Genomic DNA, 27,963 nt, shown 5'->3' on the forward strand with positions numbered 1-27,963 from the left:
AATAGAAGGATTTAAAAAATCAGTTGTTTTTCATTATAAATGTAGTGAATGCGATGTGTTCGCATCCCCCCAAAAACCACAGTATAAAAACGTTTGAAAAATAAATGCTTCCTCCACAGACTTCTAGTCCCCCTATCTCTTGCTCAAGCAGATGTCTCCATTATTAAGATTTTAACATAGCCTTCCAGAAATTTGTTATGAATATGGACATGTATCTCATGGGTGTTCACAAATCCATGTTTGATTTTGTTTTTACTTAACTGGGACCAAACTACAGTTATTGGTTTGGGTTTTTTTTTTTTTTTTTTTTACATTAAAATTGTTTTGTACCTGCTACAAACAGCTACAAACATGTTACTTTTGAAACCCTTGCCCACCCATGCCTGGAACAGAGTTTTCCAAAACTTGGGCCATTTGTGGCTTCATTCCCCTGCCTGGGCAGCTGTTCTTCCTGTAACTCAGTCCCCTGTTCTCCAGTCACTGTGGGGCCTGCAAATTGTAGCAAATGGTGTTGGCATTTAGGCCTCTGTGACAATCAGGTCCCTGGTGACCTGGAAAGCAGCAATGAAGGAACTTAGCTGAATCTTCTCATTGGTGCCAACAGAAAGTCTGTACTCTATGTCTGCCACTTTGGTCAATAACTGAAGATGGAAAATCAACTCTGTCCACAAACAAGTGTATTTTTGTTAGAATATTATGTAGTGCCAACCCATTCAGCATTTTAAACTCTGCAATATTTCTGTAAGCTGTAGTGAAGTCCTTTTTTTTCTTTTTTTTTTTTAAGATTTTATTTATCCATCTGACAGAGGGAGAGGGCAAGCAGGGGGAGGGCCAGTCGGAGAGGAATAAGCAGACTCCACACCAATCGTGGAGCCCAATATCAGGCTCAGTCCCAGGACCCTGAGATCATGACGTGAGGCAAAACCAAGAGCCGGACACTTAACTGAGCTACCCAGGTGCTCAATAATTTTAGGTGGTTTTTTTTTCCTTTATGTTTCTATCTGAGAAAGGTCATAGATTAGGAATCGGGGGAAATGTATTCTTGGTATTCAAATAGATATAAAATCAGTTTATATCTACTGGAGTTAAAATGCAAAATTACTGATTTTTAAATTTAAAAACAGATGTGTGTGTCCTGACTTGTATATAAAATATATTGAATAGTATGTTTGGTGTTTCTTTAGTTTTGAGAATTTGGGTATGTATACTTTCCCCTGTATTTCTTGGACTCTAAGCTTAGATAGTTGTCAGATTTTACTATATTATATAACAGCCAGTACTTTAAGTAATACTAACCTAAACTAAAAATACCCATTTTAACGAGCTGCTGACATTTTAGTATGATCCTTATTTTGAAATAAGTTAAAACTACTTTTTTGTTGATTTTTATTTGTGTTTTAAGGCAATTTGTGTTTAAAGGCAATTTTCTTTAAAAATGTGAAACTGGAGAGAAGCCTATTTTATGTTCTTTTGATGTTTAAGTTTATTGCTCATTTATTTGCCCTTCCAATAACTTAAATTGCATGAATCGGGACTGTTTAATACCCTTTTTTTTTTATTCATTTGTTTTGCTCCCTCACAAATAACACAAAAATGACATATGATACATTTTTATTTTTAATATTCTATTACCTTGGAAACCGAGGCTTTACATTCTGTCTGCTAGATTTACCTGTTAGATTTAAATTTCTTAGAATAAGCATATAATCCCAGAGGGGAGTGAGGTAGAGTCTGGTTCTTTGAAGAGTAACTCCTTAGTTCAGATGCAGTTTCTTGTCTACACTAAAAGTTCAGAAAAGTTTGTTGGTAATAAATCAAAAGTAATAATAAATTTGGAGAAATTAGTTTTAGACTTTTGTCCTTTGGTACTTTTTTCCGTTATGTAAAATCAAAATTGTCTCTTATCCTTAAAAAGATTTATTTGTGCAATTTATATATTAAACTGGCCTCTTATAGATTTGATATTCTCAGGAGTCTTGAACAAGTTGAATAGCGTCAGCTACTATCTGCTTGTGTTACCCTGGCAAAGAGCAACAAGTACCAAATATCACTTTGGATCAAATATTTGTTGACATTAAAAAATAAACCTGGTGACATTAAAAACAGAGGAAAATAGTTAAAATTTACTACTTGGGAGTACTTGAATTTGTCCTTAATTTACTGCTATAGTTTGAAGTTTTATGTATGTGGTGTGCTGTGCACACGCGCGCGTGTGTGTGTGTGTGTATGAAATTAGCTTTTAAATTAATGATAGGCTATATAGGGACACTTTGGTGTCTGAGTTGGTTAAGTGTCTACCTTAGCTCAGGTTCTAGGATTGAGCCCCACATCGGGCTTCCTTCTTAGTGGAGAGCAGACTTTTCCCTCTCCTATTACCTCTCCCCATGCTTGTGCACATGCACACACCCGTGTTCTCTCTCTGTAAAATAAATCAAATCTTTTTTAAAAAATAGACTGTACAGATACTTACATAGTAAATTAGGACCCACTTTAAGATTTAGTGTTTGCATGTTTGTATTGTTTATGTGTATTGCTTAAGTGATGTGTTTGGGGTCCTTTGGAATATTAAAACATTAATAACTTTATTTCCTGTATTAATTTTAGATCCTTGAATTAGAAAAGATCTTTTTTCCTATTAGCAATATTTTTTAAATATTTTTTTAAGATTTTTATTTTATGTATTTATTCATAGAGTCAGAGAGAGAGAGAGGCAGAGACACAGGCAGAGGGAGAAGCAGGCATCATATAGAGAGCCTGATGTGGGACTCCATCCAGGGTCTCCAGGATCACGCCCTGGGCTGCAGGCGGCGCTAAATCGCTGCGCCACTGGGGCTGCCCCTAGCAATATTTTTAGATAGTTCATGTAGCTTATCAATGATCCAACATTCATAACAATATTTCTCAATTTTTGTTGAATATAAAGATAGGTTTTATTTTGACTTTATAACATATATTAAAAAATCACATCATTACACATAAAAGCACTTTTGGAGCTATGAAAGTAAAAATTTTGGAACATCTACATGCAGTTTTACTTACAGTGCTTTTTTTATAAACATAAATGAAGACTCCTGAGTATATTAATTATTCACTTGGCTTGAAATGGTGATATTTCTTTGTTTTTTAAATTTAATTTAAATTCAATTAATTAACGTATAGTATATTATTAGTTTCAGAAATAGAGTTCAGTGATTCATCAGTCTTCTGTAACACCCAGTGCTCGTTACATCGCGTGCTCTCCTTAATGTCCATCACCCAGCTACCCTATGCTGATTTTTTTTTTTAATTAAGTGGTTATTGTACCACATCAGTTACATGGTGCTTCTAGTATTGATGTGTCTGGTATATATTACTTAAAATAGTGTTCATTTGCTAACCAGAATAAAAAAATTATCCAGTAGATAGTATATTCTCTTTCTGTCAAGAAGCAGGATAGAGCCCTACCCTGTAATATTTTTAACTCTTGAAATAAGAGGAGAAAGGACTTTTATGAAACTTTGCTTAGCAACAAATTAGGAAATTTGAAATCAAAATTAAGGTTATTGACATGAAAGTACACAGGCTTAATCTTTATGTTCTTGAGGAGCACAGGTAGTGCCATTCTTCATCTCTTTTCTTTTATACCAGGCTCCAGGGAAACCATAACTTTCTGAAGTGTGTATTGTTATCTTTTGTCACTGACTTAGTACAGATTTAAAAATACTTATCGTCATCTAACATTTTCTATAAATGTCACATAAATTCACTGGAATTTAGAGTATGTTATTACTGTAGATAAAGAAACAGCTCATATTTTGAGATCTTTTTTTAAAATGTTATTTAGTTCACACTTCTATAAACAAATCTGCTGCTTTTTCATAAATAACTTAAACATAAATCTAAATTACAGTTGAATCTTTTAAATTTTCCCGAGATTTAAAGGTTGACTCTTTGTCAGCTATGTTTAGGGACTTCTTGTGAAATATGTTGAATTACACATTATGGGTTTATCTTTCTCTCTTCCCAAATTTCCCGTAAATGTTAGTAAAGGAGTGGAAAACATAAATACACAAGAATAAAGAAGAGAGGAGAAAACAGTAGTAAGAGTATTTAGTAGTATATGAGTTGAAATTGCCTACAGACTAGAGGCATTCTTTCTGAAAAAAGTAACTAACCAAGAAAAGAGGCTTTAAATATTAATATTAACTTTTAAATATGAACATATCAGTGAGAATAACCACATGTAAGGAAACCTCTTACATAAAAGATTAAGAGGAGAATCTGGAAGAAAAGGCACAAAGCAGTGGGAAACTGGAAAAAAATTTAAAAAGCAGCAGAATGTGTTGCAACCATGAAACAAGAATAGAAAGCTGTTTTTAACAAGGACTGGAAAAAATGAAAAACCTCTTGGAAATTGAAAGTATGAAAGCAGAAATAAATGATAGAAGGGTTAGAAGTTAAAACTTAGGATCAATCCAAACAAGTATTTAAAAAAAGAAAAAAAGACATAGATGGTATGATGGATTTGTATTATGTCAAATTTACTAAGCTGGAGGTGCATGTCCCAGAATTCCTTTTCTTGCATTGCTCCTGGTTACTGTGAGCAGTGAGGCATTTATTTTGATTTTGCAAGGTGGAAGTGAAACTGCAGCCATACTTATTTTCAGAAGGTTGGTGTGGACACTGGAAACTCTTGCAGTTCACAAATGTTATTGGCATGGGAGAGCCACAGGGCTCCTCAGCTTCCCCCATATCCTTTCTCTTGGCTTCTCCAAACCTTGGGCCAGGCCTACCACCAGAGTCAACAGCTGAACATAAACTGACCAGGTTCATAATTACTTAGGGCCAAATCTCTGTTATAAAACCCATATTCTGTATCATTCTTGTGTTCTCTGTTCAAATGCTGATTGATACATCTGTATCATAAGTAGTTGTAAAGGAACAGTAATGTAATGATGGGTTCCTAAATTAGTTCTAGGTTTTCCAGAATGGGTTCTTGAGTCTAATTAGGTCCAAAAGTATTTAATGGCCCTATTTTAAGTGTCAAAGGAGACACTAGTGATCCATGGCATACTGTAGCAAAATAGTTATTTTATCAGCTGTAGACTGTAATAATCAAGTGCCCATAGAAGGTAAGGCTTTCAGAGACCAAGTATTTACTGCCACAGAACATTTTAACATGAAAATAAGAATAATAGTTCCCTTCAAAGTACACTGGGGAATTTAGGGAAAGAAAGGCTTTAGATTCTGAGCTCAGAGTCCACATAAGGGAGTAAAGCCTCTGTGATTGCTCTAAAAGAAACCCTTATCTCTTGTAGCCAAGGGCAGAGATTTCTGAAAACTAAACCCAAAGTCTAATCCTGCAGGTGGCTGAGTTACAGTACAAAATGAATTTCTAGTTTTTGGTCTCTTGTGTTAAGGTTACATAGGGAAAGAATGGAAAACTAAAAGTTGGGGTGGGAAATAATGGGTAGATTCCCGTGAAGCTGGGTACCTTGGACTCCCTAGGTCTGCCTAGCCACCTTTACCAGTCATGTCTCTGTCTGAGGGCGGTCAGTCTCCTGAGGAATCTGTAATGGCTTCCCCTAAGGTTGTAGCCTTTTATTCAGAGACTGCTGATCTCCTTCAGGACCTACTCTCACCATTTCTAATTGCTCTTATACCTCTGTAACCCCACTTCCAACAGCCCCAGAGCATGAGGGATGTACCTACTAGGTGTTACCCATGAGGAAGTGTGAATAATTTTGCCTGTTATTACCTGGGGAATGCTGTGGGAAGAATAGAGCAGAAGGCATATAAAATTGGATCAGTGACGGTATTGATAAGGGCTCATAAGCAGATATTCCAGATTGAAGGTACTAGGTCAGAGGGCTATGAATGGCTCTAACAGTTTGCTTCATTGATTGAAAACTAAACTAAAAAGTGGCCTAAACTACGTAAAGTTGAAGATAGATGCTAGAACTTTATTTTTATACTGTAGAGGAACTTATCCAAATATTTAAGGAGATTAAAATGCTGGAGTGGGTTTTTCTTTTTTTAAAGATTTTGTTTATTTATTTGAGAAAGAAAAAGAGAGTACAAGCAGGGGGGAGGAGCAGAGGGAAAGGGGGGAGCAGACTGCCTGCTGAGCAGGGAGCCCAACCTGGGGCTCCATCCTAAGACCCCAGGATCATGACCTGAGTTGAAAGCAGATGCTTAACGTACTGAGCCTCCCAGGCACCCTGAATGGATTTTTCATTTAAAAACAGGGGATCCCTGGGTGGCTCAGCAGTTTGGCGCCTGCCTTTGGCCCAGGGCGTGATCCTGGAGTCCCGGGATCGAGTCCCGCATTGGGCTCCTGGCATGGAGCCTGCTTCTCCCTCCTCCTGTGTCTCTGCCTCTTTCTCTCTCTCTCTCTCTATGTCTATCATAAATAAATAAATAAATCTTAAAAAATAAATAAATAAAAACAACAACGGGATCCCTGGGTAGCTCAGCGGTTGAGCATCTGCCTTTGGCTCAGGGTGTGATCATGGAATCCTGGGATCGAGTCCCACATCAGTCTCCCTGCATGGAGCCTGCTTCTCCCTCTGCCGGTGTCTCTGCCTCTCTCTGTGTCTCTCATGAATAAATAAAATCTTTAAAACAACAACAACAACAAAAACAACCACACACGTCCCCTGGGTTGGTCTAGGGAATACTCCTTTTCTCAGGACTCAGAGAAATACATTCATGAGGAGAGCCGCAACAGCCTTCAAGATCTATGTTGGCTGTTTTTTTTTTGTTTTTTTTTTTTTAATTTTTATTTATTTATGATAGTCACAGAGAGAGAGAGAGGCAGAGACATAGGCAGAGGGAGAAGCAGGCTCCATGCACCGGGAGCCCGACGTGGGATTCGATCCCGGGTCTCCAGGATCGCGCCCTGGGCCAAAGGCAGGCGCCAAGCCGCCAAGCCGCTGCACCACCCAGGGATCCCTGTTTTTTTTTTTTTTTTTTAAGCCATTAATGAAAGGACAATTTGCCATCAAATTAGGATCCTTGAATTCATCAGAAGTAATGGAATCCCAGGTGAGAGAGACAAGTACTGGCACTTAATTGCAGGAAACAAAGGAAGAAGGTGTGGTTATTGTAATGGTCAGTGAAACCAAAGCAGTAATCAGAGAAGTCTGAGTTGCAGAGATTTTTGACATGGGATAGTTGGTCATAGTTTCCATACAACTAAATAGATGGGAAACCTTGTGAATTATTCATTGATTTCCATAAGCAGAAGAGCTCTAAACCCTGGGGAACAAAAGTATGACTTGGATGATCTTAATAAAGAGTTTATAGCTCCTCAGCCCATCCCTAGACTTAAGCCACACAGATCCAAGAACCTTTAAATGAAGGGAAAGCCAGGTCCTGGCGTACAGCCAAAATTTATGCTGTTGATCGTCTTCTAGGCTTCCCCCAAAGACCTGTGACTATTTATTAAAGTAATGGACATTGGAGAATGAGAAATAATTAGGCTTTGGAGGGATTGCTGAATATTGGGTCAGTATGTTATGAATTCTAGAATACCCAAACACCACTGTTTTCTATCAGTCAGTGGAGTTTTGGCTTAGGGCCACCTAACAATGAGCCCAATGTGGTTGTTTCCATATTCTTGGAATGCATAATTAGAATTCGACAGAGATCCCACTTTAGTTTACTGACTTATGGAAGTGAGGGAAAGTCATTTGAAAGCTACTAGAGTTTTATCTACCTACCAAGATAGTACACTATTACCTAGAGGGATTACAGAACTACCATTAAGAATTTGAAAGATGCAGAAGTGTTAATTCCGATCACATCCCTATTCAACTCATCTATTTGGCATTGAAGAAGACAAATGGGTCTTGAAGAATGATGGTGAGTTATTATAAACTTAATCAGGTGGTGGCTTCAACTGCATTTGTGCCAGGCAGGGTTTTGTTGCTGAAACGAGTCCATGCAACCCCTAGCAGTTGGTATGCAAATATTTATCTGGCATATGCTTTTTTTCCTATATATTTATTAGTAAAACCCATCAGAATTTGTTTGCTTTCAACTGGTGGGGTCAGTAATATATCTCCATTAACTTATCTCAGAACTCTCTGGAGCTTTCTGTCATAAGCTAGTCTGCAAGGACCTGGAAAACCTCTCCCACAGAACATTATGCTGATCCATCATATTGATACCATGCCAATTTGCTCTGGTGAGCTGGATGTAACAATTCCTATTGACATTTTGGTAAGGTGCATATATGCCAGAGGATGAGGAAAATTCCCACAAAAATTCAGGTGCCTCTTACCTCGGTGAACTTTCTAGGAGTCCAATGGTTTGGATTATGTTGGGGTACCTCCTCCAAGGTAACAAAAACAAAAACCTCTGCTATATCTAGTTGACTTCTCTCATCACAAAGAAAGGGGCACATTTGGATATTTGGATTTTAAAGGGAACATCTACCTCATTTGACCTGAAATGGAGACTGTCCCCCTTCCACAAACCTTTCTCTACTCATAAGCTCCAAAGCCTACCTCTTTTACCTAGTGCCTGGAATCTATTCTGTCTGCTTTCTCTATTTTATATTCAGTGGGTTCTTTTCTGTCAGTGCCTCTAGGGTCCCTTTATTGTCCCTGTCACTTAAACCTTTTGATTCCTCAGATTGGTGATTTCATTAAAAAGTGCCTCTATAAAGTAAATTTTCATATTTAAAATTTTTGTTTTCATCAAGATAGAAAATATAGAGAGGGAAATTAAGCTATCCACATCCTATCACATTTTTACAAAATTCACAGTATAGAAATATTGGTAGCTTACTTTTTTACTTAATGATATCATATATACCTCTTATCCATATCATTAAATGTTTTTCTACAAATTTCATTGGCATACTATAATTTATCCATTTCTCATTGGAGATGTTTTAATTTCTAATATAATACTGTATGAGCCTATTTATAATTAAATCTTTGACCATGGGTTTTGTTTTTTTTTCTTCCAGAAATAGAGCTGCAAGGTCAAATGAGTGTTTATTAAAGTTCCTTTTAAGTATTTACTGCCAATTGCTGTCCACCAAAATTGAACTAGTTTATATTTCCAACCAGCAATATATGAAAGTGTATGTTTATTAGTATCTCAATCAGTACTGGATATTGTTATTTTAAAACCTTTTTTTTTTTTTTTAAAGATTTTATTTGTTTGAGAGAGAGAGAGGAGCAAGGGAGGGGCACAGGGAGAGAGAGAAGCCGACTACAGGCTGCACAGGGAACCCAGCATGGAACTTGATCCCAATACTCCAGGATCACAACCTGAGCAGGAGGCAGATGCTTAACCACCTGAGACACCCAGGAGCCCCTGTTATTTTAAAACCTCAATGCCATTTGTTATGTATTAGTCTTTGGTTAATCTTCTTTCTATTCTCTATTCAGAAGAGATGGCATTTGTATTCACTTATTCATTTATTTAGTCACCCAACTGTGCTCTAGGTACAGTGGTGAGAATAGAACTAGGTCTCAGCTTGCTTGGAATTTATAATCTAAAAAAGTTACAGTTTTCTTTATGGCAGCTATGCTGGCTACATACACACTACTATGACCTAGTCTGCCTTACAACTGAGCGTGATTAGGAAAGAACTTGGAGTTTGTGATACGGGATACCAATGATGAACCTTATTAGCAGGGTGGGCCTTTTTTTTTTAGCAGTTAGCCATGGATACTTGTGGTTAAACTGGAAATTAGAATAATGTATATAAAATTACAAGTTATCTGTGAAGAGTTTCAGTGATTAAGATTCCCATGTCTTTTCCTCAGATATTGTTAAATTCCTCTGCATCATTAAGTATTTTGGTCACCATTCCTCCCAGGGCAAATAATGTTTTAAATGTAATATTTGGGGCTTTCTAAGTATTTTCTTTCCCTTCCAAGCACTTTAATTATAGTTAGCATAATAATTGGCTTATGCTAAGAGAGATTATTTTTTTAACCTATCAAACTGTAAGATGATTCCTGTAAATTGTCAGGCTCCTAAGAAACAGTTTTTAAAAGTGTGCCTATATGCATACTGCTTCTGTAATTTACACTAGTATTACCCTCCTTAGATTTCTTGTAGTAGTCTCACATCACCAGTTATACTGTTATGCTTATTCCCTACTGTGCTAGTAGCTTTCTGTTTCAGCCTTGTATGAAGCTATTTGGTTCCAACTTTAGTGACTGTGCAAAGCAAGAATTGCCTGTGTATTGTAGGGCTGCCTATAATAAATATCAGGCCTTAGAGGGTTTTCCAAAGTGATAGATGATTGCTAATTAACAACAAACTAATGTTTATGGGAAAAGTGGTTGGTAATTCCTTTGCTAAGCATCTTTCCATAGTTTAAATGACAGTTAATTTCTCTGTGAAATTCTCCCAAAGTAGATGCTCAAATTGTCAATAAATGTTACCAGTGAAAACCCAGGTTTTCTTGAAAAGCAATACATCTGCCTTAGGTATTATAACAGTACTTTCTGATAACATTTAGAGTATATTGTTGAATTCCTGTTTATGTATTTTTCCCAAGAATTCCATAGAGTATTGAAAAACAGTAAGTATAAGTTGCTTTCAGAATGTTTATTTGAACTTGTTTGTTTGGCTTACCAGATTGTGCCAATCTTTCAGATATAATTCATATACCATAAAATTTTAAAGTATACAGTTCGGTAGTTTTTAGTATATTCCCATGACTATGCAGCTGTCTCCATTTAACCCCAAAACATTTTCATCATTCCAAAAAGAAACTCCATAACCATTAGCAGTCACTCCCTCCCAGCCCTTTGCAACCACCAATCTGCTTTCTGGTTGTAAGAATTTGCCTATTCTGGACATTCAGTAAATGGAATTATATAGTATGTGGCCTTTTATGTCTAGCCTCTTTGACTTCACATGATGTTTTCAAGATCCATCCATGTTGTAGCATGTATCAGTACTTCATTCCTGCTTATGGCTGAATAATACTCCATTATCCATAAGTTGTATGGATACACCATATTTTGTTTATCCATTTATCAGCTGATTGTTTCTGTACTTGGCTATTATAAACAATGCTGTTTGAACATTCATACTCAAATTTTATTTCTTTTGTATGTATTCCTAGGAGTGGAATTGCTGGGTCATGTGATAACTGTTTGATTTTTTTTTATTTTTTTTAAGATTTTATTTGAGAGAGAGAAAGTGAGAGCCTGAGGGGGGCAGGGAAGAGGGACAGAGAGAGGGGGAGAAGCAGACTCACTACTGAGCACAGAGCCCCATGCGGGGCTTAATCCCAGGACCCTGGGATTATAACCTGAGCCAAAGGCAGGCTTAACCAACTGAGCCACCCAGGTGCCCTATGTTGACCTTTGGAGAAACTGTCAAACTGCCTAACATAGCACTTGTACCATTTTACATTCCTACTTGCAATGCATAAGGGTTCCCATTTATCCACATAATGGTCAGCAGTTGTTACTACCTGTTTTTTGGTTTTATTTTGTTGTTGTTTTTTTTATAGTCATTCCAGTGGGTGTGAAGTAGATCTCATTATGATTTTGTTTTGTAATTCTCTGATGACTAATAATGTTGGATATCTCTTCATTTCCCTGTTGGTCATTTGTATGTTTACTTTGTAGAAATGAAGTCCAGTCAATCTATCTTTTTCTTTCCTTGCTTTTGCTTTAGGTGTCCTATCCAAGAAATCATTGCCTAATTCAGTGTTACAGGATTTGTATCTAAGAATGTTACAGTTTTAGCTCATACATTTACATCTTTGATCCTTTCAAGAGTTCATTTTTGTATGTGTCATGTGAGATGGGTTCAAATTCATTCTTTTGGTGTAGATATCCTGTATATTGTCCTGGCACAATATTTTGTAAAGACCATCCTTTCCCATTGAATGGTCTTAACACCCTTGTTGAAAATAAATTAATCATAAATGTATGGGTTTATATCTGGACTTTCTAGTCTATTGATGTATATATCTTTTCTATCCTTTTTTTTTTTTTTTTTTCTTTTCTATCCTTATACAAACACCACAGTGTCTTGACTACTATAGCTTTGCAGGAAGTTTTGAAGTCAGAAAGTGATTTTTTTCCAACTTGACTTTCTTGTTTTCAAGATGTTTTGGCTATTCTGGGTCATTTAAGTTTACATTTGTATCTTAGGATCATTTTGTCAATATCTGCAAAAAAGGTAACTGGAATTCTGATACAGATTACATTGGATTTATAGATCAATTTGAATAGTACTTCTATGGGGGAAAGTAAGAAAGAGAATGAGAATCTCAAGCAGGCTTCATGTCCAGTGCAGAGCCCATTGCAGGGCTTGATCTCACAACCCCGAGATCATGACCTGAGCCGAAATCAAGAGTCGGCCACTTAACTGAGAGAGAAGTAACCATGTTCCTTTGGGGGAAGTCTTGAGGAGGGAATAACTTTTAAAACTTCAGATGAACTTTACACTTGTTTTTGAGATCAAGGTGTAATTTATTTACAATAAGATATGCTGGTTTTGGGGTGCCTGGGTGGCTAAGTCGATTGAGAATCTGCTTTTGGCTCGGGTCATGATTCCAGGATGCTGAAATTGAGCCCTGAGTTGGCCTCTCTGCTTTCCCTTTGCCCCACCCCCCTGCTTATGCTCGCTTGTGCTCTCTCAAATAAATAAAATCTTAAAAAAAAAAAAAATACTGGTTTTAATTATAACCACCATCCCAAATCAAAATATAAAACATTTCTGTGATCCTAGAAAGTTCTGTCAAGCCTTTTTTAGTCATGACCACCTCCTTCCAACCTTTACTCCACAGTTACTGTGATCTAATTTCCATTACCATAGCTTAGTCATGCCTGTTTTAGAACTTTGTGTAATTGGGAATCATGTGGTAATATACTTTTTTTGTTTTTAAATTTTCACTCTGCATATATGTTTTTGAGATTTTTCACATTGCGCATGTCAGTACATTCCTTTTTAGTGCTGAGTAGTATTCCATTGTAATAAACGCTCCATAATTTGTTCATTTATTGGACACTTGGGCTCTTTCTAATTTTTGACAAGTATAAATAAAGCTGCTATGAACATCCCTGTTAAAGTCATTTTGTGGACATATGTTTTCATTTCTCTTGGATAAATACTGTTAAATCATAAGACAGACTGGTAGCAATGGGAGTCCCCTGCCAGCCTCCAACTTCACAGCGGTGCCTGCCTATGCACACTACATGGGATATCCCCATATGCCCAGCGTGGATCCTCATGGGCCATCGCTGGGGGTCTGGGGTTCACCCTATAGCCCCTCTCGAGAAGACTGGAATGTGTACCCTGGGCCATCCGGTACAGCGGGCACAGTGCCCATGAACGACATGATCTCGAACCCTTCCGCTTTTGGCTCTCAGGAATACAGCAACTTGGGCCCTGTGGGCGGGGGAAGCACCAGTGGAAGCCTGCCAGCCCCAGCCAGCGGGTTGCTGTTCCCCATAGACGCCGAAGCTGCAGATGCCAGTTCTCCCAACAGAAGCCGCCACAGCCCTATGCATGGATGCGAAAGACCGTGCAGGTGACCAGGAAAACCAGGACAAAAGGAAAGTATTGTGTGGTTTACACCGACGATCAAAGATTGGAGCTAGAGAAGGAATTCCACTGCAACAGATACATCACCATTCGGAGAAAATCAGAACTGGCAGTCAACCTGGGCCTTTCTGAAAGGTGAAAATCTGGTTTCAGAATTGCAGACCCAAGGAGAGAAAGATGATCAAAAAGAAAATCTCCCAGTTTGAGAACAGTGGAAGCTCAGCACAAAGTGATTCTGGCTCCATCAGCCCTGGGGAATTACCTAACACTTTTTTTTACCACCTCATCTGCTGTTCATAGATTTCAGCCTATTGAGATACAGCCGGTCATAGTCTCTGAATGAAAGAAAGGCAAAGAGAAATGGAAAACCCCCTATCCCTTAGCATTGTCTTCTTGGTCTCTAAGATATCAGCAGGAGAGTAAGGACAGGATGTAATTTCTCCTAAGGCAGTACTCAGAACAAATGGATGTGGCATGGTTGAAGAGGTCACTTACTGTTAGAAACCATCCTCAGAAAACTCTTATCATATGCTATGTTATATGGTGGTCACTTAGGAACTTGATGGTAAACTATACAATTGAAAGCTACAATCACAGGCCTTTGCAACTCTATTCACAATTTTGGAAACTTATTTATGAACAAATTATAAAAAACAGTTCAGGCAGAAGGCACATTTGTGGTACGTACTTGTGTTATTTGATGCTGGGTGTATTCTTTTATGCTATCTGGAGGGGAAGAGTTAAGCAGAAATTTATCCAGCTGTAGCTACCTTTGCAAGTGATTAATTCAAAAGCTAACGGCATTTTCATAACAAGACAAATGTTTAAAAATCAGTAGGAGATGATTCTGAATCCATTACCACTGATTAATAAAAATAATAAATATAAAAAAATCATAGATATATGATTAATTTTATAACGAATTTTAAACTGTTTTTCAAATGGTTGTGCCATTTCACACTCCCTTTAGCAGTGTACTTTTATTTTCATGATAGTATATTCTGGAAGGACAGAACGTTTTAACTTTGAAGTATAACTTACCATTTTCTTTTATAGTTACTGCTTTCTATATCCTAAAAAAAAATATGTAACCATAATTTTGAAGATTTTTTTTGCTAGAAGCTTTACATTTTACATTTAAGTATTTTATCTTAATTTTTATGTCTGATCTGAAAGTTAGGGGTTGAGCCTAATTTTCTAATATATAAATATCTTGTTACTCCATCCCATTTATTGAAAAGACTTACTCCATTTATCATGACTTAATATTTAAAATCAATTAACTGTATATGCAGAAGTGCATATTCATACTTTATTCTGTTGATCTGTTTTTCCATACTTATGCCAATACTACAGTCTCTTGCTTACTGTGCTTACTAATAATTTTGAAATCTGATAGTCGAAATCCTCCAACTATGTCCCTTTTCAATAGTGTTTTTGACAATTCTGGGTCCTTTGCATTTTCATATGAATTTCAGAATCATCTTGTCATTATTAGAAAAATGTAAATATGTATTAGGATGGCATTGAATCTGTAGATCAATTTGCAAAGAACTGACATCTTGACAGTATTGAGGCAATATGAGCTTTGTATATCTATCATCTTTAACTTCTCTCTGCAGTGTTTTAGCTTTCTCTTTAGAAGTCTTTCATGTCTTTTATTATATTTACATATAGATACTATTTTCTTGATGCTATTGAAATGGTATTTTTTAAATTATGCTTTTCAGTTTGTTGCTCATATAGCAAGTCTTGTATCCTCTAACCTGCTAAATTTATTTAGTTGTTCTGGTAGTTTTGGGTGTAAATTCCTAAAGAGTCACTGAACAATTATGTTTACAAATCAAAATAGAGTCCTTCTTTCTTTCATTTATTTTTTCTTGCTAACATCCCCAGTACTGTCTTGAATAGAAATGGTAAGAGTGGACATCCTTGCCTTGTTTTTGAGTGTAGGGAAAACGTACTCAGTATTTAACCTTTAAGTATGACTTTGGGTGTAGGTTTTTCATAGAGGAAATTCTTCTCTTCCTCATTGACTAAGAACATTTATAATGGTGGGTATAGAATTTTGCCAAAGCTTACGTGAATTTATCTGATTATCATATGCATTTTCTCCTTTATTCTCTTAATTTGGTAACTTGCATTTGTTTTTAAATTTTAGCCAGCTTTTTAATTAAGGGATAGATCCCAGTTGGTCACAGTATAAAATTGATTATACATATTCCTGGGTTCTGTTTGCTATTCATTCATTTTGTTTAGTATTTAAAAAATATATATGTTATTTATTTATTCATGAGAGACACAGAAAGAGAGAGGCAAAAACACAGGCAGAGACACAGGCAGAGGGAGAAGCAGGCTCCATGGAGGGAGCCCGATGTGTGACTCAATCCTGGGAGCCCAGGATCACGCCCTGAGCCAAAGGCAGATGCTCAACCACTGAGCCACCCAGGTGTCCCTGTTTAGTATTTTTGTATCTGTGTTCATGAATGATACTGGTCTATAATTTTATTTTGTTATAGTGTCCTTGTTAGTTTTTGTTTGAGTTATGCCAGTGTTCTTTCTTCCCCCTTTTTTTTTTTTTTTTTTTTATCTTTGTCTAGGATAGGTCTTATTTCCTCCTTAAATGTTTGATAGAATTTACCAAGGAAGCCATCTGAGCCAGGAGTTCTCATTGTGCAGGAAACTCAAACTAGATTTTTCATTTTGTGTGTGTGTTAGTATTTGAAAGTTGTGTTTCTCAAAGAGGTTTTGCATTCATCTAGGTTGTTGAGACATTGACAAAATTATTCATTGTATCTGATCGTTGTCTTTTAATGTCTTTTAATGATGAAGGTTGGGTATACATTTTTATTCTAATATAAACATTTAGTGTTATAAATTTCTGGTAGTTTGTGGGAGTGAAGCTAAAGAAGAAAAGTTCTGATATGTTAGATATGTTGTGTTTTTATTATTGTTAAGTTAAAAAATATTTCCTAATTTCCTTTTTTGGTATCTTCTTTGAAATACAGACTGTTTAGAAGTGTGTTGTTTAATTTCAAATATTTGGTGTTTTCATTATGGTTAAGAATACATTCTGTGATTTCAATCCTTTGAAATTTATTGAGACTTGTCCTAATATATTATATATCTTAGGAAATATTCTCTGTGTGCTTGCAAATGATAAGTGTTCTTTAGTAAGTTGAATGAAATATCTATAAATCTTCTATATCCTAACGATTTCTTTTTTTTTTTTTTCTTTTTTTTTTTTTTGGCTGCTTGTTTCTTTGGTTACCAAGAGACGTTTGTTTGTTTTCTTTTTTTAAAAAACTATGGTTGTACATTTGTCTGTTTCTATTTGTCAATCGTTGTTTCTTTTATTTAATGGTCCTATTATTAGGTATAAACACATTCTGTCTTTCTGATGAATTTACCTCTTGTGTCATTGTGAAATTTTTTTTCCTTTCTGGTAATATTCCTTGCCTTAAGGTCTTACATTGTTTAATATTATTATAGCCACACCAAATACTATTATCCTTCATATTTGCATTTATCTTTTATCTTTTTCTGTCCTTTTACTTCCAGCCCATCTGTGTCTTTATTTAAAATTGGTTTCTATGAATAGCATTTAATTGAGTTCATTTTGTGTCCAGTCTGAAAATGTATTTGGAGTGTTTAGTCCATTTACATTTAATGTAATTTCACTGTGATTGAATTTGGGTCTATCATCTTGTCATTTATTTTGTTTGTCCCCTTTGTCATTTTGTTTCTCCTTTCCAGTCATCTTTGGAATTAATTATGTAGTATTTAGTGTGATGTTCTATATCCTCTGTTAGCTTTTAACTATCCTCCTCTTTTATTTATTTTTTTAATGGTTACTGTATGTATCCATTAAAAGGCATAGTAGTATTTAGTGTGATGTTCTATATCCTCTGTTAACTGTGTAATTCCATTACACAATTCCCTCCCGTCCTTTGTACCATTGTTATCACCTTTTCTACTTCTACATATGTTTTATTTTTTATTTTTTTTACATATGTTTTAAACTCTAGCATATTGTCGTTATTGGTCATGATCTTTTAAAGAGTTTATGAAAATAAAAATAGTTATTTATTTCTACCATTTGTAATATTTTATTTTTCCTATAAATTCATATTTCTTTGTAATGTCATTGTCCACTAGTCCTATGCAACTTACCAACTCTAGAATTACTGTAGTTTTAAGTAAAGCTACTGTTAATACTTAAATATAGTGGTAAATTTACCTTTAGTTGTTGTGAGGCACAACAACCTTTACTGATACTGTTGTAGCTTTTCTTAACATAAAGTCCTCCAAGGATAAAATCAAAGCTGATTGTGAAAGAAAAAAAAAGTTAACGGACAGTCCTTTGAAGTTTTCATAAAATAATAGATTTGAGTTTGAATTTTCAGAGACTTTGTAAGTGTCTTAATTAAAGATTCAAGAAAATAACTGCAGTGTTAAAAGGAAAGTTATTACATTTCAGAGTTGATTATTTGGTAACGTATTGTTCTTGTCTGTTGTATTATTTGGTGAGCTGAAGCATTTTCTATTTGCAAGGAGTGACAAAAAATAGCCTTTTGAGCAAATTCATCTGGTGGCAGCTTGGTGGGGATGAGTGTGTGAGATATATTATTAGGAGGCTAGGTAATACTTAAGAACAGGCCATCAAAGGACTTTACATTTTCTCCCAGATTTATTTGACTTAAAGCGAAGAATAACAGCAGAGTCTTGATTATAAAGCCATACTATGGCTCATTTTCATTGTTAATTCACGTAAGCGATGTTATCGGGTGACATAGACACATGATCATCTGTGACACTGAATGGATACCAGGTAAGTGACAGACGCTGTATAAAATACTCACAGCTCCAAAGTCCTTCCCCTCTAGCAAGTGAGAAAGTTAAAGTGGTACTTGCATTATGCTGAATGCATGTGACAGAAGAATGAAATTCAGAGTACTACTGAAGTACACAGTACTGGCACCTGGTCCAGACCTGGGCTAAGTTTGAGTTTCTAGTGCTGGGGAAACAGGTATCTGAACTGAATTTTAAAGAACTTAGTAAGGTGATGTTACTTAGTAAGGTGATGTGATATAAGGATAGGACAGAGAGATTGGAAATGAGTTCAGAAGGAGAGAATTACCTGTCTTGGAGCAAAGAAGAAAAATATACTCTATGGCATGCTTAGTAGTTTGGGACAGAAAGAAGGAAATGAAGATGAGACTGGGTAGAGCTTTTGGTATGCTCATGGTTGACTGTGTATGTCATGCTCGGATACTTGGACTGGGTCCTATAGATTTTTAGCTACTAGAGCATTTTGTGCAGGAAAACAAGTGTTATCTGGTTCTTTATAATTTCAAAAAGATCATTCCCATTCCAGTGTGAGCAGTATTAATACTGGAACTAGGGAAGTTGCTTAAGAAGGTTGTTGAAGTAATGTAAGCGAGAGATAATGGCAGTGAAAATACAGAAAGAAACAGATGGGGGCAGCCCAGGTGGCTCAGTGGTTTAGCGCCGCCTTCAGCCCAGGGCCTGATCCTGGAGACCCGGGATCGAGTCCCACATCGGGCTCCCTTCATGGAGCCTGCTTCTCCCTCTGCCTGTATCTCTGCTTCTCTCTCTCTCTCATGAATAAATAAAATCTAAAAAAAAAAAAAAAAAAAAGGCAGCAAATGATTTGGAAACTGTTAGGAGGTAGAACTGATAAGTTACAGATGGAATGTAGAGGAAGAAAGAGTTGAGGATGACACCCAATTTTCTGGCTTGGGCATTGGTGGTAAATGGTATTACCATTCCTTTAAATAAGAAAAAAGAGGAGAAAAGAATAATGGTTTGAAACATGAGGAATTTAGGATACATCCAGTTGGGGACTTCATTAGGAAATTAAACAATGGGGTCTGAATTTTAAGAAAGCATTCCTTTGGAGATAAAGAAGGGGGATTGTCATTAGCACATAAGAACCGGGCTTCTCTTTGTATCTCTCCTAATTACACAACTAGAATTAGAACTAAATGCCCATGATTACATGTCATATCAGTCTGTTTAAACATACTATTTCTACAAAATACTTTTGAATAATAGATATGTAGAAGTAACAAAATTCTAGGGCAGAATATAACATGTAGGGTTGTCAATATTCAGAAATGACCTAAAAAAGGGATAAAATGAAGGTGATAAAAGCGGGAGCTCTGTTGCTTCAAAAGTTCTTCTCGTTGACCAGCAGAGGGCACTCAGTCCTGAAGCTCAGTATTTTTTGCTCTGTGCTGCCCTAAAGGCCTGGAAGCTCACGTCTTTCTAATATAGATTTTTATTGCTCTTGTTACATAAGGCCATGCTGCCAGGATACTTTTATTTATCCTTGCTTTCAGGACTTCAAAGATACTTGATTTTTTTTTTTCTGGAACCAGTCTTCATTGTACCCCCTGTTCCCATGTCTATTCCTTGTTTCTTCCCTGAAGTGTAAGACTTGAGTGATCACATTAAGAGCTGCCATGATACATGGGGTTAAGATAAAATCAGGTGCAGGGCCTGAGAAATGTGACGAATCTTTGCCTCTATTAAAATGTCCAATTTTTGTTTCTAGTTAATTATTAGGATTCAGGGACATCTTTGTGTTTTGTTAGTTTTCTGATCCAGGGAATAGAATGGAAGAAGTTGACATTAGCTTCTAGAAACAGTATTGATAAGCCTGGTTGGGTCTGTAAAGCATCAAGCTCCTTCAGTATTTGATTGGAGGAGCCTATGAAAAACTTCCTGGGATATATATTTTTTTGTCCACCTACCACATGTCTGAAATGCCCATTAGTCTTTTTTTTTTCATTAGGCATTCAGAGCTCCACTAAAACTCAAAGATTTCACTGGAAGGAACAAAGTAAATGTGGTAGGAGAAATTATTTAAGTTAGCTAGGAATTAAATATGGGCAGGAAGTTTATTATAATTAGTTTTAACTAGGGAATGTTAGGAAAGATCTGGAACTAGAATCATACTGTTTCCTGTTTATAAACCTTCAAACCTTCCAAATGACTAATGAATTACTTTATTATAAGAAGTGCTGGCATTTAAGAATGTATACTATATGCCAGGCATTGTCCTCATTTAAATCTCAAGACAACCCTATGAGATAATTACTATTAGTGTCCCTATTTCCCTATTTTCCAGATTAGGAAACTGAGTCACAGAGAACTTAAGTAATTTGTCTGAGGTTGCTTATGGAGGAGACAGCCAGTACTCACTGCTGTTCAATCTTCCTATCATATGCTGCCTAACACAGTTCCTTGCCCATAATAGATGCCCAGTAACCCAGGTAACTTTTAAACTGTATCAATGTGCGAACCAGCATGAAGCTGTGTTGCAGTGGATGGCAGCTTTTAGAAGAAGCCCATACAAAGTTACTGCAAACTTCAGCAGGATTCATGAAGCCCCCGGGCTCATAAGGATGTTATTTTTGCTTTTCAGTTACTATGGCAATAATAGAATTTAAGGAAATGTGGGAAAAAACGTAGATGAACTTTTTATTTTTTTAAAAAGATTTTTATTTATTTATTCATGAGAGACACACAGAGAGAGAGAGAGAGGCAGAGACTCAGGCAGAGGGAGAAGCAGGCTCCATGCAGGGAGCCCGACGCGGGACTTGATCCCGGGACTCCAGGATCAGGCCCTGGGCTGAAGGCGGTGCTAAACCGCTGAGCCACCCAGGCTGCCCTTAGATAAACTTTTTAAAGGTTTTATTTCACAGCACCCATTCCATTGACTTAAGGGAATAAAAATTCGGATAACTGGTTATTTTTAATTAGTGTTATTCTTAAAATGGAGTTATTTCTCTGAAATTGGTAACTTACAGCATTCATTTTTTTCTTATTAGAGAAGAGTTCCTCAAAATAAAAGTAAGAAACTTTGTTCAGTAATATAACTGAACAGAGTAGTGAAGGCTAACTTAATTGACCTAGCAGTAGTAGAGTATGTGAGCATTTAGGTCTAATTGTGATTTCAAGAACATCTGTTTTGCACTTGGTAACTGAATTGTTTCTTTCATCTTCTTTGACCTTTCTCTTCCATTTTACCTCTTTTCATCCAGGTGAAGAATCCAAGTTAAGGAATATCTTCATGTAGAAAGATGATTGGGGGAAATAACCCTATTTCAGAATGAAATAGTATGTTGTCACAGGGTCTTCCCCCTCCCCCCCCCTACAAATTCTGGTCTCTTAACCACATTAGTGTTCTTTGGCATTGATAATGTAATGTAACCAGAAATCAATCCTGAACAACTTTGGGAAAGGGACTTGGTGAGGTGGGAGAAAATTAAAGCGGATGGTGAAAAGGCAGGTTTGAGTTTTTATGGCTTTAAGTTATATGTGCATGATCCATCCACTCTTGACCATGGATAATTGAGCAGTAGCTGATTTTGGCCAGGTCATTGTGAAACTGACAAGTCAGACAGTAGGCATCCCCAAACCATAAGCATAGGGATAAAAATGCTATATATTTGTATCCATGTTCAAGAAAGATTGACTTTCTTAAGTGTGTCGCTATTTGGGAGAAGAGGATGCTATCACCTTTGTAAAGTTGTGAATTATGAAAGACATTTCTGTTGGGTTACTGAATATCCCTTGGGGTTTGTTTCATTTATAACATTGCCTCAGGCCCTCTGCTACATCCTGTTGGAATGACCTTCTTTTCAACCCCGTGCTGGCAGCTGTAATATGGCTCTTTCTCCTGAATCCTTTTGGCTTGTCACATGACAAACATGAACTGTGACCCCTTTGTTCTTTTACCCAGATGATTCGGTTTCTTTAATTTTTTTTTCGGTTTAACATTTTTGCCTTATTTCCTTTTCTCTTTTTCCCTCTTTGCTCCCTTTTTTATTTCCTACCTAGACAAAGGTTTTTGTGGGTTTTTGGAAGTACCTTGTTTTTTTTTGTTTTTTTTTGTTTTTAATTAAAATGTAACACTGATGCAGAAAAGCACACAAATCAAAGCTCACTGAATTTTCATAGCACAAGCACACTCATGTAGACAATACTCCAGTCAAGACAGAGAACATCACCAGAACCCCAGATAACACTCTTCTCTACTTCTGGTCACTACTCCTCCCGCAAGGGGAACCCTTGTCCTGACTTCTGTAGCTCTGAACTTTATAGAAATGGAATCAAACTGTATGTGTTTTTACATTTGGATCCTTTCATTTAGCATTTTTGTGATATTCATCCATGTTATCAATTTGTTACTGCTGCATAGTATTCCACTTGTATGAATACTCCACAACTTATCTATTCTAAATGGGCATTTGGATTGTTTCTCGTTTTGGACTACTATGAATAATCTTGCTAAACATTCTCATACATGTCTTTTCAGTGAACATATGATACAGTTCTGGGTATTTGCATAGAAGTGGAATTGCCAAAGCATACTGTATCCAGCTAGCCATTTAATTTCAAAAGTCATATAAAACACCAAATGACTGATTTTAGGCAAACTCTTGGTACAAAACATTTGTAAACAATTATCAATTCAGCTTTAGTGTACTGTATCTATTTTTTGGCTAAGAAATGTGCCTCTATTTAAATGTATTATAGTTTGGGCAGCCCTGGTGGCGCAGCGGTTTAGCGCCACCTGCAGCCCAGGGCGTGATCCTGGAGACCCTGGATCAAGTCCCACATCGGGCTCTCTGCATGGTGCCTGCTTCTCCCTCTGCCTGTGTCTCTGCCTCTCTCTGTGTCTCTATGAATAAATAAATAAAAACCTTTAAAAAAAATAAATGTACTATAGTTTAAAAATAAAGTAAATGTACTATAGTTTTACATAGATAACTCCTATATACAAAAGAATTGCTACTCACAGCCCATAATGTGTTTTATTAACACTCTTCCCAATGTATATTTTTTATCCAGTTTTCACAAAGCTGAATTGGCCAGTCCATTCTGCAAAAATCTCATGAAAAAACTGTGCTGGTGATAATTTACAGTAGTTAAGATTACATCTATGTGGTAACATTAACAGGGAAGAGGAATGTGCTAGTGCTTATCTCCCATGCTTAGTCGAACTTACAAAGGCTGACACTTGTATTTGTACAAACTGCATTCATTATTAAGAACCTTGCAAAAGTGGTAAGAGACTGGCTCTATACCATAGATGGGCTCCAGGCAACTGTGCAGCCAGAGAGTAATGTTTTGTTTTTGTCCTTTTTTGTTTGTTTGTTTGTTTAAGATTTTTTTTATTTGACAGAGAGCGCACAAGCAGGGAGAGGCTGAAGCAGACTCCCCACTGAGCAGAGAGCCTAATGCAAGGTTCCATCTCAGTACCCTGAGATCATGACCTGAGCCAAAGGCAGCCACTTAACTGACTGAGCCACCTAGGTATCCCTCTTTTTGTCCTTTCTAAAAATATGGATTTTCCAAAATTTGTTTCATGGACCCTTTTGAAGTTTACCTAATGAGTATAGAAATGTGATTGTGATATCATATTCCCTCCAAATTGCAAAGCATCTTTCAGGGAAATTTTATTTGACCATCAGATAACATGCCCCTCAGTCATTCTGTGAACATGCATGGAATTAAGTTGACTTGTTTGGACCATGGTGTTATTGGAGACCTTAGAAAGGATTTCTTTCTCCTTCAGCAAAACAAAACAGAAATGTAGAGGGAATAATTAAAATTTGATGGTTATATAAATATAGTTATGGAACCACAAGATTTGCTTCCCACGTTAGGTAAATATCTTTCCTTATATGCGTCTTTTAGAGGGTGAAAAGAGGGCTACCAACCCTATCATGTTTTTGCAAACAAAGTGTTTTTGTTTTTCTTTTTAATTTTTATTTATTTTTATGATAGTCACACAGAGAGAGAGAGAGAGGCAGAGACACAGGCAGAGGGAGAAGCAGGCTCCATGAACCGGGAGCCCGACGTGGGATTCGATCTCGGGTCTCCAGGATCACGCCCTGGGCCAAAGGCAGGCGCTAAACCACTGCGCCACCCAGGGATCCCCAACAAAGTGTTTTTTAAAAAGGAGAGAATAAAGTATTTCACTTTTACAAAATTATCTTTTGTCTGAAAATTCTGTACTTTCCAATCCTTCTGATATTTTTTAATACTATGTGTAGGGATGTCTGGGTGGCTGGTTGAGCATCTGCCTTTGGCTCAGGGCATGATCCCAGGGCCCGGGGATCAAGTCCCACGTTGGGCTCCCTGCGAGGAGCCTGCTTCTCCCTCTGCTTATGTCTCTGACTCTCTCTTGTGTTTCTCATGAATAAATAAATAGAATCTTAAAAAAAAAAAATGCTATGTGTATTTTTAGAAAACTGTCTTAGTATAGGTATACTGGGTTTCGTTCATTTTTGAATGATATATAGAGCCACATTGGTTGATAGTCTGTCTTCTAAAAGCTTATCTAGTGGGTATGTAGTAGTGGTAGTAGGTTATACATATTACTATAGTATAATGTAAGGTAATTGCTACAGTGAGAATTCCTTTTGGGGGGTAAGGTAAGTAGACCCATTTGAAATGGGTTCTTTAAAAATGAGTAGATTGGTCTTAAATAGCCTTTTGCTTATCTTTACCTGTTGGCCAGTGTTAAGATGTTTTGTAAAGGAGTGGGAAGAGAGCCTGTAGAGAAGCCATGTGATGTTGTACCTCATGCGGTAGATAATATAGCACAGTAACTAAGCGTGCTCACTTCAGATCAAATTCGAAATTGAGTCCCAGTTTAGTTTTGCTGTATGACTTTGAACAGGCTTCTTAACCTAAGCTCAGTTTTCTCATTTGATAAATGGAGACAGCACCTGTGTAACTTGCTGCAATGTTAAATGAAAGAAAAGCAATCGTGTGTGGGAGGTGATTCACATAGGTGTCAATATAATGGGTGCTCAAGGTAGCTACTCTGGATAGCAACGAGCCATCAAAGATATTTGAACCACATAATGGTGGGATATGAACCATGTAAGACTTTTTCTTTTATTTTTATAATTGATATACAAAAGGCTGCACACATTTAAAGTATACAGTCTGATAGGTTTTTACATACACCTATGAAATCATCACCACAATTGAAATGACCACATCCATCACTCCCAAAGGTCCCAAAACTTTTGTCTAAGACCTGTAAAGAAGAAAGTCTGGCCTTCAAAATCCACAGCAAAGAATGTTGTGAAGTAGAGTCTGGGAGTGGAGAAATCAGTTAAGAGGCTGTGGCTATGGTCCAGGTGAGAGAGAGGGAGAATGAATGAGGTCATGAACTAGGTGTGGCAGCAGTTGGCCTCCCCCAGGAGATGGGGTTGCTGGGGGACAGGATTGAGCCTGCTGCATCTTGTATTCTTTCTAGCACCTTACTCAGTAGCCAGAGGCTAGTGAGCTCTTCCATTCTGAAGACCGTTTTTCCCTTTATAAAAGATTGCTTACTTTAAACTTTTTTCTCCGTTTATTCTGTTTAGGGCTTAAAAGACAATCTTCTTGCTTCTGGAACGTCCGGCCTGACAGCCACCAAACAGTTGCTTCGTCCAAGAATCACAAGAATTTGTCTCAGGGACTTGATATTCTGTATGGAACAGGAAAGAGAGATGAGGTATTCTCGAGCTCTATACCTTGCCCTTCTGAAGTGACCGCTGCACTCTCCATCCAGATCCTTGCTGTTTACTGCCAAAGAAGACATAAAGAGCATTGTTGCACTCTCCTGAAATTTCAGTTTCTGGAAAATAATCACTAATAGGGAACACCATTGTTTACAGTTATAAACTTTTATTAAATCTTACTTATACATCCCATGGGGTTCTTAATGATTAGAATTCAACTTTGTCTTCTGGAAATTGGTTAATGAAATACAGTTTATACAGGCATAGGTTTCTGTCTACCTGTGCATTTAATTACAGCAAGTTAAGGCCCTGTTTGATACCACCTGTTTCATTTGCCAAACTGTTAACAGGTGAGGTGACTTTCCCTAATACAGCCTGCATTAAGATGCAGGGAAGGAAAGGAAGAATCACTGCTTACCAAGCAAACTGTATTTCATCCTCTGCTAAACCTGTCTTAGGTTTTCTGGGCTGGGATCAGAAGCCGCCTAGCTAATTGTGACAGTCACCTTCTGTAGTTGCAGGTGACAAGCCACAGAGTACAGTCTGTGGTGACTGGTCAGCTGCGTCCCAATGTTGTCAAAACTGAGACAGATGGGGATAGTGTGTGCCATATGCTGCTTCTGATAACCGAGTGAGGGGACATCTTTGTCAGGGAAACTGTAAAACGGGAGCTGCTGATATACCTCACTGAAAACTGGAAAAGGTGGGAAGTATTGGAAGGAATGAAGGGACATTGCATCACCCTGAGGAGGGGAGAGTGAAAATGGAATCCCAGAGCTTGAAGTGTGCTGTGCATGCTCCCTCCATTCCAGTGGTGGAATTGGAATGCCAATGCAGCTGGTACGCATTTTGTTGACAGGACAAAAATCACAGTCCAACCAAAAAGGAAAATGTATCAAACATTTTCAAATTTGCAGTATTTCAAAAGGAAGAAGTTATTTTTTTTTCTTTTGTGTATTGTTTTAAACCTCAAGAAGGATAGTTTTGTAAAATCTTTTTCGTTACTGCAAGTTTTAAGCATCTTGTTGCATTTCAAAAATCCTAATTGATGATTAGAAATTTTTAACAATAGGACTCCATTTTGGATTCAGTACTCAAAAGGTAAGGTCAGCATCTCATTGTTGGAGATCTTTTCTCTAAATGTATTTTGAGAAGCATGTCATATATATATGTGAAATATATATATATTCATCGGAGGAGGAACCTGATGTTTTGTAAAGCAAACTTGTTTGTTTGTTTTTTTTAATTCTACGTTTGTGGCACATAGCTGGTGAAAAGTAGTAGCTGTATTTAGAATCACATACAGAAAGAACCAGTAAATCCTCCGGTAAGGTTGTAAAAAAAAAAAAAAAAACAAGAAAGCTGTGCTTTTTAAGAAAAGAATTCAGGGGAAATAAACACACCTCCAGTATGTTACTCCTCATCCTATTCTTCCCATCGGGACTGTACGGCCATATTCTCTATGGTAATAAATGTTAAATTGGCCACATTTTTTGTTTCAGCAGTTATTATGTAAAATGCTATAAATTATGTATATGTTAAAAAGAATACTTTCAGAAGAGATCTATACCTAAAGTTGTTTTTGTATATTTAAATGCTTAGCTTTATTTTTTTGTAAAGTGCAGCATATTCCCATATTTGTGTATAATCTTATTGATCAGATGTTTAAAATTATTTCAAATACTTCATTAAAATAATTATTTTATTATAAGAATAACTTTGGTCAGTCCCTGACTTTGAAAACCAGTATCTTTAGTAGTAGGCCCCCACAGCTGGGGTTGGGCAGCAGATCTTTCTTGGCTCTGATTGTTACTTACTTACATTGGAGTATCAGCATTTGGATTGCAGAACCTAACTTCAAATCCAAGTTACTGTATCACTTTCT

At 36.8% G+C, this 27,963-nt stretch overlaps 1 protein-coding gene and 1 pseudogene across 1 annotated transcript in view; both read left to right on the forward strand.

The window, feature by feature from the left end:
- TAF4B (TATA-box binding protein associated factor 4b) overlaps positions 1–27,439 on the forward strand; it is a 125,570-nt gene extending 98,131 nt beyond the window's left edge. The window contains exon 15 of the mRNA XM_072829100.1: positions 25,941–27,439. Within this exon, the coding sequence (XP_072685201.1) occupies positions 25,941–26,108 (168 nt within the window). The 3' untranslated portion in view covers positions 26,109–27,439. The remainder of the gene's footprint in view (positions 1–25,940) is intronic.
- Positions 8,155–13,864, forward strand: LOC140634820 (homeobox protein CDX-4 pseudogene; annotated as a pseudogene).
- Positions 27,440–27,963: the final 524 nt, after the last annotated feature.

This window comes from Canis lupus, chromosome 6, assembly GCF_048164855.1.
Source record: "Canis lupus baileyi chromosome 6, mCanLup2.hap1, whole genome shotgun sequence".
NCBI classification, from domain to species: domain Eukaryota; kingdom Metazoa; phylum Chordata; class Mammalia; order Carnivora; family Canidae; genus Canis; species Canis lupus.